Source organism: Brassica oleracea, chromosome C8 (genome assembly GCF_000695525.1).
Source record: "Brassica oleracea var. oleracea cultivar TO1000 chromosome C8, BOL, whole genome shotgun sequence".
Taxonomy (NCBI): domain Eukaryota; kingdom Viridiplantae; phylum Streptophyta; class Magnoliopsida; order Brassicales; family Brassicaceae; genus Brassica; species Brassica oleracea.
Window position 1 is genome coordinate 20,843,573 of NC_027755.1, and position 14,070 is coordinate 20,857,642.

The following is a 14,070-nucleotide window of genomic DNA, read 5'->3' on the forward strand; positions in this document are numbered from 1 at the left end:
TTTTTTTGTTATAATAAGTTACAAATGATCATAAAATATAACGCATATGAATTTTTATTTAATAAATATTCAAACTAAATAATATATATATATATATATATATATATATATATATACTAATGATTTAAAGCAACAAGATTGGCTGATCAATTTAGTTGTCCAGTTGAAATCTTTCAAAAGTATGTGAAAGACTAAAGTCAAAGTAAATATGGATTTAGAATAGTAGTTATATTTTACTAACCAAAATACCGAAAAAAACCGAACCGAATCGAAACTAACCCGATATCTGGATTGAACACCCCTAATCCAAATGAAGCCAAACTATTGTTTCATTCTCCAAAATATAATAAAAATAATAACTTAATTCCGCGCAAGGCGCGGATCTTATCCTAGTCTATATTAATGGAGTTGACCCAAAAAAAAATTAATAAATTTGGAATCAAATTTCGAATGTAATATTGTTATTGCTGTTATGGTTAACGTCTCAAAGATCTTCTCAAGTGTTGTTGCAGGGCAACTATCAGCTGCACAACTTTTTTACCGCTAAGCTGATCACAGAGTTTGTTAGATAGACTTGCCAGTGAAAAGAAGCCATATCTTAGAGAGCCTTGACCCATTACTGATGGTGTGTTCCTTGCCGCAATTTCTCTCAAGTAGTAGCTGGTGTACTTATTACATTCATTGTTGTTTCGTCTTTTCGTTGAATAAATAAGACATCTCTCTCCATTTCTTTAGTTCATGATTGATCAAGAAGAATCATTTTGCATACTAGTATTAAAATGATATTTTTTACACAACCCACGAGTTGGTAATGTTGCTGTTGACTATTCTTTGCTAAAATTTGTTATGTTTTTCTTATCTCAAGGTTCCAATTAGACCAACCTTTACATATTTTATGAAAGAACAGAGAAAAAAAAACACAACAAACAACTAAGCTTCTTTCTCCACTCAAAAGAGAATCAAAGACGAACCCAAGTGGATATCTTTGTCTCTCTCTACACGTGGCGGAATCCCAGCCTTACATTAGAACCCCATAGAAACACTAGTGATGAGAAACAGAGTGTAAAAACAGGGGAAATGACCAAACTGGAAGCCCCATTTCCTGGAAAGCCTCCGGTTCCGGTTGGACCAAACGCAGGAGTAGTTCCGTTTGTCAGAGTTGTTCCCGTTGGTGATGTTGTTGATGCACTTGAAGGATATATGCAACCAGTAACCAAATCTGCACAAAAGAATAAGGTCACAACTTTTCTCATCAAGGCTATTGACTTTTAGAGATGATTGACTTACTGGAAGGTGGGTTTTGATTGGTAGTGGCAGTTCCGGAGAAATTACAGCTTCCAGAGACTTGAGCTGCTTTCTGAAAGTAGCTGTTAACAGCCCAATCACAGTGGCTTTTGATGTTGTTTGGTTGGTAACAAGGACCGTTATCATGGATTGGATTGCAATCTGCTAAGCTTCCACATGCATAGTCTATTGCTAATTGTAGCTCTTTCTCTCCTATCCCATCTTTGCAGAGACAGTAGATTGCACCTATAAAGAGAACAAGAAGAATGAATATATGTTTTTAACCAATCTCAGGGCATAGATTGAAAATATCATTCCTATACATAAAGTTTGATTTAAGGTAGTAGAAAAAAGAAGAAACATTTACTTGAAGATGTGGTCAAGGCCAAGAGAAGCAAGAGAAGCAAGAGACCTAGAAACACTCTCATGATGATGAAGCCTAAAGATCGTTCTTTAGGAGAAGCACAAAATAGACTTTGACCGTCGACCAATAACCAGGCAGACACCAAAACTAAGATGATGGCTTTAGAGAGAAGATGCAGAGCTTTAGGAAAATGAAAGGTGTTTCATAAATATTAGAGAAAAAACCTTGAAAACTGATTGGTTACAAAGTTCCAATTAGGAATCTTCTTCGTTTTTAACAAATTGTATAATCTTTTTAGGAAAAAAAAAGAAAAGTATATTTTGTTGAACTATAACGTACAATGGAAAAAGAAATTGACAAACTAGTATTACACATGGGAGGTAGGCAGGGCTCACTCGGGTCGTTGCATGACGTTACTTTAGTATTATAAGTATTTAACGCTCTCTGTTTGATCTGTTATTCTTAGTATGCACGGTTGTGTTTGCCAGTTGAAGACCAAACAGAAGAGATTCACTGAATAGGAAGGACCAAAGGTTATAGTTTTCTCTTTTAAGTTTTAACAGTAGTGGTCATTTCTAGTGATACTTTTTTGAAACTTCATATATCTTCGTTTACTATTCAAAATAAATAATAAATTTTCATTGGAGACAAAATTTAAGAAATTTTTAAAGTGAGCATAAGAAAAGAAAGTCAGTAGTCAACTTTTGTTTGATAGCTGAAGTAGCCACCGATGTTGAACGACAAAACAACGAATCATATGAATGCCACTCAGAATTAAAAAAATTATGGAAAATAAGGAATATAGTGTAGCTAGTTTTCAATTAGCCGCTAGGCTAGTATTAGTCCCCGTACACCACAAGTTAACTGATAAAACCAAGTTCCTTAATAAGCAAATATCGGAATTCGTAAGTTATGTCAAACTTAAACTTGATTTAATAGATCATTTATATCCCTAGACTATATTTGCGAAGTGATTTATACACATATCGTCAATACAATCATTCTCGCTGGAAAAAAAAATGACATGACAATTAAAATAGATGACATGGTTTTAGAAAATAGTGACTTGACATCATGTAAAATTTTCTTATAAAAATTTAATTTTTTTTGCAGCGATTTTAAATATGGTAATAAAAATAACTCATATATCATTATTAATGTCAATTTTTCATATAAATATTTATTTATGGTAAACTATTAAATATATTAATAATTCATATATCACAATTAAAATAATAATATATATGTATATATGTATCTCACATTAATAAAAATAAACTAAATAAAGTAACACTAATCCAAAAAAAATTGGTAGTTAAATATTTAAACATCATTTAAATTAACAAAAAGATTTTTCAGTTTAACTAAAACAATCAAAATTTCAAATTTATTAGAATTTATATTTATATGTATATATATATATATGTATATATTTAAAATTAGTTGGGAAGATATATATATATTTAAAATAAATAATCATTAAATACAATAATATAATTAAAACTATTTTTATAAAATCTAATTTTATCTTTATTAAAATTTAAATAAAATCGAATTTAAATAGTTATACCAAATAAAAAAATTAAGATTACAAAAATACGTTTATGATTTTTTATAACTATTGAAGTTAAAATATAAATTAATAATGTTGAAATATAAATCAAAATTTTCTTTTGAAATAAAAGATGTTACGTTAAGAATCACTATTTCTGCGCATGGAAAACTACCAGTTAGTTATAACTTATAACGTGACTGCATATGTTGTCTATAAATATAGAAGTCTAATCATGTAATCCGTTTCTTTTGTCTGTATGCAAAGCATGCATATACTGATATGCATTTTTATTAAATTATAGTGGTTGTACTTATGTCATCCGGGGATGTAGCTCAAATGGTAGAGCGCTCGCTTTGCATGCGAGAGGCACGGGGTTCGATACCCCGCATCTCCATTTTTATCCTCATTTTGACGTTTTTATTATCTCTGATCAGTGGAAATCTATAAACAACACTTCTGAGCTAAGAAGTGTGAGAAAGTTCATTCACACGGTTGAAAGAACTGGCATGAGATAATTTTTTAGCTAACTTTATCACTAAGCAAACATTATATTCACAAACAAAAATAATTTTACTTGTAAAATGATTGATTAAATGTTTGCATAAGAAGAAATACATCAATTTATCCCCAAAATCTCACTGAAGATCACAAAGTGTACACTTTACTTGTGCTGGACAAAACGATAAACCCAAACTGTAACCACAATTTTCAATCGTTATTGCCCTCCAAACTCTCCGTTCAAGTAATCCACAAACCGCCTCTTGGCACTGTCTGCGCCAGTTGGTAACGGTGGCCCGCTCAGACTAGCTTGACCCATCAATTTAACAAACGTTCTTCGAAGCCTCCTTAGCTCCGGCAATCCAACCGGTCTGCAGATTTCAATCGGAGGTAGCTCATTGCCAAGAGTAACCCTGCTTATAGCCCCACCAAGCCCTTGCTGCTCCACAACCGCATTGATGACTTCTTGTGTCGCCCTATCCAGCTCATAAAGAGAATTCGCTTCTGAGAATCTAGCAGACTGAGTCGCTATACTTGGCTGAAGAACTCTCACAACTTGAGTTTTAGAATCAACAGTCTTGGTCAGATAAGTCACAGCCTCTAAAATCACAAGAGAGGATTTCTCTATCCCATCTCGAGAAGGATACAACTCAAAGAGAGGCGAATCCCACCGGTTTCTCCTCTCAGGTCTCTCAAACCTCCTCACAAGATCTTCAAACACACCATCCACATACGAAGCCTCCCCTCTATTACTCCGTTCCTTATTCCACTCCCTGCAACCAGCTTCATCCACATCACAGTAGACAACACAGTACCTAATCCCAGCGGCACGTGCAATACACCACAGCTCGTATCTATAACCTTTGATGCTATTTAATGAATCTACAATAACAATGTCTCCCCTCGAAACTGATCTATCAACATCAGACCTGAGCTTCCCTCTCAGATTCTTCTCTGAAGGCATGTTGGCATAGTTCTGGTTGCGGTCTAGATGAAGCGAAGCCTCATCGATGATTCTAACACTCTGCTTCGTATCAGATTCTTTTAGTGATTCAGCTAAAGTTATTGCAGCTATTGATTTGCCACTGCATGGTTGCCCACAAATCACAACTAACGCCATTGGTTTCTATAAAAGGGAATCCACACAGTACTTTAGATTCGATTTCAATCGCTAGAACAAGTATAAAGCATTAAACTTTCAATAACTATTTCAATAAGTAACATCACAGATCAATGGATCATGAAGAATTAAGCAAATAAAGCATAATCGAAATTCATGAAAACAGGCTTACTTATATCACGAGCAGATGCAATTGAGTACTGTAAAGCTCGGGAAGCTCAATAGAGGCGGAGAAGGAGTCTCCTCGGCGTCGTCGAGAGGTTGAAGAAGGGTCGCCTGAGAATCTGATTTGGGGATTTAGGGTTTATTATAATAACCGGTTCAATTCGTTTGGTCCGGTTTGTTCTATACCAATCTGCGTCGACATAAGTTGCTTGTCTCGGTTTAGGAAGATAGATACGAAGGATATTCCAACGCAAGTTGCTAGGCACGTGCTGATATACGGCGAGGATAATTTTGTCATTTCAGCTATCCAATGATTTTAATAAGTGACAGCTCATTCGATGTTGTCTCGGTATCCGAATTTAATCCGGGTTTCAAAATCGGGCACGATTAATCAACCCTAGCCACTTTCAAAAATTCCCCCAATTTATTTTCTTTCTTCAATTCGTGTTCAGATCTATTCCTGTTTCCAGATCGAGCTTCAAATCAATTGTAATTTTCGTTTTCCTCTTGATTTCCTCTTTCGATTGATACCTGTTTTGATATCATCCATTTATTTTTGTCAAATTTAAATTTTGAGCTAGATCTAGATCTTTGAGCAACAGATCTGATCAATATTGTTGTGTAGATATTTAATTCCTTCGATAGTCTTATCGGATCTGTTTTCAATTCTAGTTTTTCCCCAGAAAAAAAATCGGATTTGGGTTCTCGTTGACTTTGATGTTCTAGGGTTCGTCAGATCTGGAAATTAATAGAGGGCTTTTGTCTATGCTCTCCTTAACTAACCGATTCTTTGATTTTGATTGTTGATTTGGTGATTTAAGCTGTTAATTGAAAAAATTAGGGTTAGGGCTTTCAAAATTTGGGGATTTTTTTAATTTACGCATATTTTTCATTTACTTTGTCACTTGGGTAATAACTGTAATTGTTATATTTGTCAGTTGTTAGTGTGTGTCTGGGGATGACGTTGGTAACTTTCAGACCAAGAAACTAAATGGCTTTGGTTTTTATTTTACAGCTTAAAATAACATGGGTTTTAAGCGCACTTTTGACGCTGAGGATGTACACGAGCTCAACGTGAAGCATGCAAGACAGATAAGTTATTGCAATAAGCTGGTCAAACTAGATGAAGGAGTTCCATATCGTGTTTCTTTGGAGAAGCCAGGTGTTGCCATAGGTAAAATAATAACATGAGTCTTGCTGAGGGGTTAACATGGTAAACACAAGCATCTTGCTTATTTGTTGTGTGTTGTTTTAGCAGGAGACGATCTGAGTGATCTCTATGGGTTTAAATGTGAGGATAACGTTGAGACTGATGCACCTTTCTCTTGGATGACATCCGGTTTTGAGGAGGATTCTCAGTCTGGTGGGACGACTCAGTCTACCCTTTCTGATGAGTCTCCCGAGTCAGATTGTCTCTGGAGACCATTTTGCCTTGAAGACGATGTTGAGTTGTGTCAGAGTTCTCCAAGAAAAGCAGTTCCTATTGGGTCGGGTTACCAGGCTGATATCCCTGAATGTGTCAAGGATGAAGTACGTGATCACAATGAAGAAGAAGTGATGATGGGGAAGTGCGTTATTCCAATGTCTGACTGCGAAACTGACGAAATTGGTAAAGGAAGAAAGGAATGCATTTGCATGGACAAAGGGTCCATCAGATGCGTGCAGCAGCATATAATGGAAAACAGAGAAGGCTTGTTTGAAACTATTGGATACGAAAGATGTCTGAGCTTAGGTCTTGGCGAAATGGGGGAGGAAGTTGCTGGTAAGCTAACTGAGGACGAGGAGGATCTTTTCCACGAGGTTGTTTACTCCAACCCTGTTTCACTAGACCGTGATTTCTGGAAACAGCTGAAGTCTTCGTTTCCTTCACGAACCATGAAGGAGATTGTGAGCTATTACTTCAATGTCTTCATCCTGCGAAGACGAGCTGTTCAGAATCGGTCTAAAAGTTTGGACGTTGATAGCGATGATGACGAGTGGCAAGTTGAGTATGACAACACGTTTCATGGTCCTGAAACTCCTGGAAAGAGCCTCTCAAGAGTTCAAGAAGAAGAAGAAGAGTTGGTAGCTGAAGAAGATTCATGCATGTCCTATGACTTCAAGGCCAATAATGCAATCTCCTCTCGATGTCCAGTTAGAAAGAGAGAAGAATCCAACGTTGGGAATTACTGGCGCCACTGCAATGATCTTGTGGAGGATCATCCGTATTCATTTGATCCTTGTGATTCGATACTAGAAGATCATTGTTGGAGCAAGAACATTGATCTTCTTCCAACGTCTAACATCATCGACGAGATCTTTGGTCAAGACCCATGGGAGGATGATTTCTTTGGGGGAAAGTAGATGAAGATGGTCTACAATCTTCATTTGTTACTCTTACCTCTAGTTCTGAATCTTGTGTATGTAAATGCTTTATTTAAAGACAATCCCAAGTTTGGAAGTTTTCAGGGAGTTCTCTGTATAGTGTTAACCCCTGCAGTCTTTTTGTTTTTCAACCTTTGTGAATTAGAATTAGATTTTCTTGTATGAAGAAGAAAAAATCTTCAAAAACTGTTTAATAAACTAACTTTTTCATCTGTAATACAGATTTTCTGATCTTATCATAAACATTGCAATAATCTGTTTCTCCAGATGTTTGGTAAGAAAAACGCAGAGCAATAACTTGAGTCTCTCTTGAGACCTTTAAAACAGAGAGCCTTGGTTATTACAGAACAGAGGACGTGACGTTGTTGCTGATTACGTGACAGAGCTCATCAATACTTTTTTATACGTAGAATAAGTATTGTATTATACTATTGCAGGAAAAACAAAGCTCTTGATCATCTCGACGACGATATTGATGAGCTCAACTCTTGTGTTCAACGGGCACGTCACTTGCTTTCCAATTAAACGACTATGTCCTGTCCTATACGTATCTTCTCTGTACAGTTGAATGTTCATTCTTCACTATCAAAATTTTCAAATTATATCTCATTTTGATTCAGTCTCTTCTCAAAATACCACAAAAAAAACAGAGAAAATTTAACCAAAATACATACATATATACTCGCACAGTAATGTATTTACTACACCAAAAAGCCCTTCAGACTGTGACATCATAGAGTGATTTTCAGAAACTCAAGAATCAATTTTACTATAGTGTACAAAAACTTGTGTTCTCTTACCGTGGGAAAATGATTACTATACAAACATTGTGCCCCTAAGTAGATTCACTTCTCCAGTACTAAGTCTCCTCGTTCTTCACTGGGATCCAACGGGTGCCAGATGAAGATCCTTTCTTTCCCTTAGTAAAAAACCCGATAATGAACCCTAAAAGCACACCCATTACCATCAAGCCTGCTCCTTTGACATACCATGAGACATTAGACTCAGCTTTTCCCACAAGTGTTGCAGATGCAGCAACGGTGTTAACAGTATCCTCTTTGCTCCCACTGATTACTTCCCCAGATACCAACATCTCAACCGTATCGTGAACTTCTCCATCGTGGTTCCCCACAAACGAAACAGTGAGCTTCTCTTTGTTCGCAACTAAACGAGTGTAACCAAACTCACCCGTCCTGTACATCGATTGCTCAGGCTGAGGGAAAATAGGAAGACCTGGATGGTTCGGTCTCGGCTGCCAAATCGGTTGCCAATCTTGACCCGCCATACCGATCACAAGATGAACCGGGCTTCCTCTCCACAGCTTCCCACAAGTGTTGTTCCTCATCGGACAAAACCTTTCGTATCTATGAACATGTCCCCACAGAGCAAGCGTCACGTCGTTCTCCACAAGCAACGGTTCCAAATGCTCAACCATCTTTTGCCTAATCATCGCATCTCTAACCTCGTTGCTCGTGGTGTACATCGGCCTGTGCCCTTGCACAACAACGAACGGCGTGTTCTCCCTGTCCACAGACTCTAGATCTCGCTTTACGAACTCGTACTGTCTCCCTCCTCTAAGAAAATTCGTCTCAGTGGAGATGTAAACGAAATGAACAGATCCCACATCGTAAGAGTAATAAAGATTCCTCGTCGGAGGAGCTTTCGTTTCCGTGGGCTCTGATGAGTTTCCAGGCATGTTGAACCTCATACTATACGGCACACCACACTCACCACCACCATCGTTTCCGTAAGTCCAAGCTGCCCAATCAGGCTTCCAAGGCTGAGCAGGAAAATCATACTCGTGGTTACCAATGCAGACGTGGTAAGGGACTCTCGACGCAACAGGCTCGATCTGAGCGAAGAACTCATCCCACACCCACGAGTAGCCACGAGCGTAGCTTATATCTCCAATGTGCGAAACGAGAGCTGGTTTGTCACCAAGAGCTTCGATGTCGCGTAGGATCCACTTCAGTGTGGAGATACTCTCGTCCTGCGTGCGGATAAAGGTTGTGTAAGGTGTAGCGCAACCCATGTCTCCAAACAAGAAAGCTATGGTTTCCTCTGCGTAGACATCACGAGCGATAAAGCTGTGGATCTCACTCCATCCCTTTGAATCACTCCCAACCTTATACAAACAAAAACATAACCAATGTTCAAAAAAAAAAAAAACATAGCTAGGCGGTCCGCTAAGTTGAGGAATAGATATAGCCGACTAAACTGATTTGATTATTAAGAACCTGACTGTTAACAAATTATTGATTTTTTTTTTTATATTTTACATTTTTGTTAGATGTTTTTGCTTTTAGATTTAATTATAAAATTATTTTGATGAATTAAAAAAAAAAATTAGATATATATAAATAAAAAATTACAACTTTATTTATTTGAACTAACATTATTATTTGATTTAAGAGATTTGAACCAATTTAGATTGTTTTAACTGATTTAAAACTGTTTTTGTGATAAAAAGAAAAAAACCATTTAAAACTGTTTTGACCGATTAGAATAGTATAAGAGGGATTTTAAGAAAATCATTCGAATATAATTGATTTACCGCCTAGTCATTGTCTATACCGATTTTTAGAAGACTTAACCGAATCTTTGAACCAAGGATTTGATTATCTAAGAGAACCAATGATTCAGATTTGTTTACCTGATAGTAATACCTAACGCCACCGTTCAAATTCTTCATAACGGCATAAAAAATCCAACCTGGATCTCTCCATCCAATAGTGGTATTAGCCGGAGCATTACACATGTGCTCCCTCTCGTACCTAACCCCCCGCGCCGGCGCGGAGTTTCCCAACCTCTCCTTCCCTTCTCCGTACCTCACAAACCTCTCTTCACCGTCCCCAGTTACGAACGTAACTCTCATCCCGTTAACCTTATCCTCGAACGCCAAATGGATCTGCTCCGGCTTCCCGACGCCGGATCCGAAACTCAGCTCCTCCGATTCCGCCAAGAGGTGTTTGGTTCCCGGTAAAGGATTCTGATCGTGATCCAAGTGCTTCGGATCGATCTCGGACTGCGTCCATCGGAAGATCCGGAACGAGTAGTTCGATCGGAGGTTGGTGAGAGGGAGGGAGATCGAGCCGGAGCCGGAGCCGGATCGCCACGTGGAGGAGGCGTTGAGGAGTTTGTAGCCGATGAAGTGGTCGTGAGGAGAGTTCGGAGGGGAGTAGATGCCTAGCCAGTCGAGATCGGAGGGGGACTCGACGCCGGACCATTTGATGGCGACGGAATCGCCGGATCGGTTTAGAGTTTTGGGGGAAATGGAAACGGTTGCTTTGGCGTTAGCTGAGGATACGAAGGTAGAGACGAAGAGGAGGAGGAGGAGAAAAGATAAATTGACGACCATTGCGATAGATGCGACGACGGAGGAGGGAGTGAGTGAAATGATTGCTGCCGGAGAAGGGAGATATAACACAGTGGTTTAATACGACGGCGTTTTAGAGATGGACTCTTGAACCTCTCTAAGCTATTTTTTTAATTTATGACGTATCACCCTCCTTTGGAGATGGACTCTTGAACCTCTCTAAGCTTATGAATGTGACGTAGGGCTCTCCGTTTGACATGTTTCTGATGTTACTTCTCATGTTCTTTAATTAAGTTGGAAGAAACATTGCCTCTCAGTGTATGATTTGGTTTAAATGAATATAGGATTATGAATTGGTCACGATCTACACAACAATAAATTGACTGACCCTATTCCTCCACTAATTGGGCGGCTCAAGCGCTTTAAGACACTGTAATGTTTGTTCACACACACACACTCCGTACTTGCCAATATACACCAAGACTAACTTGTAAGCCTCCTTAGTATATCACCCATGTTATAATTCAATATTTGGTTGATGTATGTCGCAATGCAGGTACATAGACAGACATGAAGGCGACCGGTGTGCACATACGGTCCTCGAGTTTTATGACACAGATGTCCTTGCTTCTTTATGCATATAACAAGTCTCTTTCATATACAGATCATTGTTGTCTGGTTCTTAGGAATCAAGATCCAGCCAGATTGTGGTTGATGTGTTTACTTCATGCAAATGATTCCTTATCCATGTATGAAAATTAGGTTTTTTCTTTTCTTTTCACTGTCCATTTGAGAAAGCAAAGAACCAAAAAGGCAAAGAGGGAAAAGAAAGAGAAAAGTGTCCTTTACTTAACCTACACACTTTTATGATCCAAATATGTAACTTGCATGCAAAGTAATAATCTCAATAACCCCCTGCAAAACCCCTCCAACACTTTTAAAACAGCCCCTCTCAAGTTCTCACACCATATGCTACATTGAAATGGATAGCTTGATCAAGCAAACAAGGTAAATCACTAAACATCACAATTCATCTCTTCTATTTAACCAGACATACATATATTGACGTACAAGTTTTGTATTTCTGTCTCAGGAGAAGGCATCCAGCTGCCCGGGTAAAAACAGAAGAGGTTGGTAGCCCCACTAGAGAGAAAAAAGTGTCACCAAGGAAGTCTGTTTCCTTCGAAGAAGGTGACACAAACTTCTGATATGTTGTTCTTTGACATCCCCTATCATTATAAGATTCTTGATTAATTTTAGCGTTAGAGTTTACATCATATTACGTGTTCTGGTAGATAAGAAGAAGCCCTCAAACTGGTTAGAGAAGCAGTTCTCGAGGCAAATGAGCGACAAAAGTTATGACTCGATCAGTGACATGGACTATGCAGCAGCAGTTGCGGCCACTGCTTATGCTGTAACCACTTTTGAAGAAACTTGGCTAGAGAGATATCACGTAAGAGTTCTTAAGATTATACTTAATAAGAGTAATTAAGAAGTTTTTTGTTATTCGAATTTAATCTAGTTTGTAATTTGAACAAAACAGAGCGGCCGAGAAGATGCGTTTCCTATAGAGGAACCGAGAAGCTTATCAAGAAGATTCTCAGGTGACGTTTAAGAACAACTCAAGATTGGATATTATTGTTTACTGCATGTTTTTTTTTTTAAGTTAATTATTTACTGCATGTTACAAATCAACTTTGCATTTTTGTTACGTTGAGACAGGACAACTTTCATTTAGAGAGCCAGAGCTAAATGATAACAAACTTCCCACGCCAAAATCTCCAGTGAGAAAGTCATCGTCGGTAAAAAAGACTCCTACGTTCTCCATGGACTTGAAAGGAGATCACACCAGGCAAAGTGAAGATTCAGGGGAGACACATGAAAAACTAAAGAAACCTGCTTCGGTTGTATCTGAACCGCCAGCTCCAATGCAGATACAAACACCGGTTAGGACACGTTCAGAACGTCGTGCTCCACCACCACCACCTCCTCCTCCTCATCTAACACCTTCGCCTCTGCGGCTTCCACCTAGAGAAACTAAAATGCCAAGTTCTGGTGGTACTACTCGAGAACATGATTCAACAGCTGATGCTTGGGAAAAAGCTGAACTAGCTAAGATCAAAGCAAGGTAAGTCTCAAACAATACACAAAAAATAACTTATACATATGTGTTGTTATTACACTTAACATATGTATTACACATGCTCAGGTACGAGAAGTTAAACAGAAAGATCGATTTATGGGAAGCGAAGAAGAGGGACAAAGCTCGAAGGAATCTGGACAAATCTGAGGTTGGTAGTATGATTTGACTTAGTTCAATATTATCTCAAGATATTTTGAAAATGTGTTTTCTCTAACCATTTTTGGTACATGAAACAGCAGAGCCAACAAGAACAGAGGAGAAAGAGAGGATTGCAGAGGTTTAGAGAAGACATGGAATACATCGAACATATTTCTTCCGGAGCTAGAGCTCAGGCTGAGAAACAAAGACAGAACGAAGAGTTGAAAGTGAAGGAGAGAGCCGGTATTGTACGTAAAACCGGTAAAATTCCTGGAAAAGCATGTTCTTGTTTCTGAGACTGAAACAAAGGATCTCAGATACTTGTAGCTGTATATATTAATGTGTATGTGTGCGAGATAGAGAGAGAGAGAAATGATATGGGTTATATAGTTTCTCAAAAGAGATTATGCGCCATGTAACTAAAGAAATGCAACATCATTCCTTGCAAAATCTTACACATGATACTCTCTAAACAAACGCTTCCAGAAACATTCAGACAATGCACTTTGCACCTTTTTGCCGAACTATACAAAAATTGTTGGCAAGACTCATCCCATACTCACGACTAACCACGATCGTAACTTTATATTTCCAAATCAATGTGTGAAATGAGAGCTGGCTGTAAGAAATGATGATGAATAAGTAAAGAACACTCGGGAACAACGAGAAAAAGAGAGAAAGTTAGATCCAGAAAAGCAAAGAGAGATATTGGAGAATGTCGTTGGTGAAAGAGTAAAGAGTAAATGAAGGATTTTCTCCTTAGATTTATTTGTGGTTTACAAGTGATTTAAATACACAAACAAAAAAGATTAAACAAAGACTAAACTAGAGGCAAGTGGCTTGATGTGATAGATTTAGGCTCCATGAGTTCAAATTCAAATACACTCTCTTGCCTCCAAAACACGGGTGGATAGGTTTCTGTGGATGGGTTTTCTTAGAAATGAATTCTGTAGATGAATTCCCATGGATGGGTTGGCTTGGATCATGCAATGACTCTTTTCCTTTTGGTCATGTTTTCTTCATTCCAACAACTAAGTCATTGCTTCTTCCTTCTTCATTCCAACACTCCCCCTCAAGCTTGACCATAGGAGATCCTTGGACAAGCTTGGAACCTTGAAGAAGC

The 14,070-nt window shown here is 38.1% G+C and overlaps 5 protein-coding genes and 1 non-coding gene across 9 annotated transcripts; 3 read left to right on the forward strand and 3 right to left on the reverse strand.

The window, feature by feature from the left end:
- Nucleotides 1-836: 836 nt before the first annotated feature.
- On the reverse strand, nt 837-2,181 carry LOC106307336 (PLASMODESMATA CALLOSE-BINDING PROTEIN 1-like). The gene is made up of 3 exons (XM_013744264.1): nt 1,652-2,181; nt 1,288-1,530; nt 837-1,219 (listed from the first exon to the last, which is right to left on the reverse strand). The coding sequence occupies exons 1-3, from the start codon at nt 1,710-1,712 to the stop codon at nt 996-998; spliced, it is 528 nt and encodes a 175-aa protein (XP_013599718.1). The 5' UTR covers nt 1,713-2,181; the 3' UTR covers nt 837-995.
- Nucleotides 2,182-3,524: 1,343 nt separating this feature from the next.
- TRNAA-UGC lies at nt 3,525-3,597 on the forward strand. The gene has a single exon. It is a non-coding gene; the product is annotated as a tRNA-Ala (tRNA).
- A 46-nt stretch (nt 3,598-3,643) lies between these two features.
- On the reverse strand, nt 3,644-5,109 carry LOC106307335 (protein KTI12 homolog). Of its 2 annotated transcripts, XR_001263320.1 has the most exons (3): nt 4,994-5,109; nt 3,845-4,827; nt 3,644-3,752 (listed from the first exon to the last, which is right to left on the reverse strand). XR_001263320.1 is itself a non-coding variant. In XM_013744263.1 (2 exons), exon 2 carries the CDS (start codon nt 4,819-4,821, stop codon nt 3,919-3,921), a length of 903 nt encoding a protein of 300 aa, XP_013599717.1. In that variant the 5' UTR covers nt 4,822-4,827; nt 4,994-5,109; the 3' UTR covers nt 3,815-3,918. The 2 variants fall into 2 exon arrangements, 1 of the variants encoding a protein (XP_013599717.1); XM_013744263.1 differs by lacking the exon at nt 3,644-3,752 and having other exon boundaries at nt 3,815-4,827.
- A 212-nt stretch (nt 5,110-5,321) lies between these two features.
- LOC106307318 lies at nt 5,322-7,562 on the forward strand. Of its 2 annotated transcripts, none has more exons than XM_013744241.1 (3): nt 5,322-5,475; nt 6,002-6,160; nt 6,242-7,562. In XM_013744241.1, exons 2-3 carry the CDS (start codon nt 6,013-6,015, stop codon nt 7,327-7,329), a joined length of 1,236 nt encoding a protein of 411 aa, XP_013599695.1. In that variant the 5' UTR covers nt 5,322-5,475; nt 6,002-6,012; the 3' UTR covers nt 7,330-7,562. The 2 variants fall into 2 exon arrangements, with proteins under 2 accessions (XP_013599695.1, XP_013599696.1); XM_013744242.1 differs by having other exon boundaries at nt 6,245-7,562.
- A 412-nt stretch (nt 7,563-7,974) lies between these two features.
- LOC106312541 (probable inactive purple acid phosphatase 2) lies at nt 7,975-10,996 on the reverse strand. The gene is made up of 2 exons (XM_013750102.1): nt 10,004-10,996; nt 7,975-9,475 (listed from the first exon to the last, which is right to left on the reverse strand). The coding sequence occupies exons 1-2, from the start codon at nt 10,706-10,708 to the stop codon at nt 8,210-8,212; spliced, it is 1,971 nt and encodes a 656-aa protein (XP_013605556.1). The 5' UTR covers nt 10,709-10,996; the 3' UTR covers nt 7,975-8,209.
- A 625-nt stretch (nt 10,997-11,621) lies between these two features.
- Nucleotides 11,622-13,691, forward strand: LOC106310158 (MICAL C-terminal-like protein). Of its 2 annotated transcripts, none has more exons than XM_013747375.1 (7): nt 11,622-11,674; nt 11,760-11,857; nt 11,962-12,119; nt 12,210-12,270; nt 12,389-12,794; nt 12,876-12,957; nt 13,046-13,691. In XM_013747375.1, the coding sequence occupies exons 1-7, from the start codon at nt 11,649-11,651 to the stop codon at nt 13,241-13,243; spliced, it is 1,029 nt and encodes a 342-aa protein (XP_013602829.1). In that variant the 5' UTR covers nt 11,622-11,648; the 3' UTR covers nt 13,244-13,691. The 2 variants fall into 2 exon arrangements, with proteins under 2 accessions (XP_013602829.1, XP_013602830.1); XM_013747376.1 differs by having other exon boundaries at nt 13,049-13,691.
- The last annotated feature ends 379 nt before the right edge of the window (nt 13,692-14,070 follow it).